At 49.8% G+C, this 854-nt stretch overlaps 1 protein-coding gene across 1 annotated transcript; it reads left to right on the forward strand.

The window, feature by feature from the left end:
• Positions 1-347: 347 nt before the first annotated feature.
• On the forward strand, positions 348-629 carry SMIM36 (small integral membrane protein 36; the record flags this gene model as incomplete). Its single annotated transcript, XM_080827422.1, has 1 exon — positions 348-629. One exon carries the CDS (start codon positions 348-350, stop codon positions 627-629), a length of 282 nt encoding a protein of 93 aa, XP_080683548.1.
• Positions 630-854: the final 225 nt, after the last annotated feature.

Below are 854 nucleotides of genomic sequence, written 5' to 3' on the forward strand. Positions count from 1 at the left end.
TTACTTCTGTTCATCAAACCACATGTTTAGACAATGAATTATACGGACACTCTGCTTCTATACCAGACTTTAATAACATCTGAACCATCTCTTTCTGTCTCTCTCTGCAGAGGTAAATTGACAAGAGACAGCTCCTGTGTTTTGGTGGCTGCGGTATTAACAGCAAGAGCTTAAGTTATTAAACCGAGCAGCTTTAATCTGTGAGGTCTCCTGGAGCACTGGAGATTATTGTATTTTTACTCCAGAGCCCATGTAGCTATTTCAATGAGCTAGGGTTTGCTCCCCGCAATCCCCATACTGACCCCGCCGCCTTTCTCTAGACCCACTTCCTAACTGTGAGAGACGTGATGGAGTTTTACTTGGAGATTGACCCTGTCACCTTGAACCTGATCATCCTAGTAGCCAGCTACGTTATCTTGCTCCTGGTGTTCCTCATCTCCTGCGTGCTGTATGACTGCCGAGGCAAGGACCCCAGTAAGGAGTACGCTCCCGAGAACACCCTTGATGCCCAGCCCTCCATCCGCTTGGTGGTGATGCAGCAGAGCACTTCAGAGGACCCCTGGGCAAGGAGGCCCAGCCTTCATTTTGGGGATCCTGCTCTACTAGGGAAGAAAAGCACAATGGTGTGAGGCTGGCTAAGGGGGCCTGGGGAGAGAGCGCTAGACATTCGGCATGAACTGTTCTCCACGTGGCTGCGGTTCTCTCAGGATACCGCCAGTCCTGCTTGGCTATGAGAGTGGGAGCTTACCTTCTACTTTCTCATCACCCCCTTTGGGGACGAAGCAACCACTTAAGGTAAGAAGCCCAAGGTGGCCTTCGGTCAAGTTCTCTAGATGCAAAATCTCATTAATACT

Source organism: Martes martes (genome assembly GCF_963455335.1).
Source record: "Martes martes genome assembly, chromosome: 16".
Taxonomy (NCBI): domain Eukaryota; kingdom Metazoa; phylum Chordata; class Mammalia; order Carnivora; family Mustelidae; genus Martes; species Martes martes.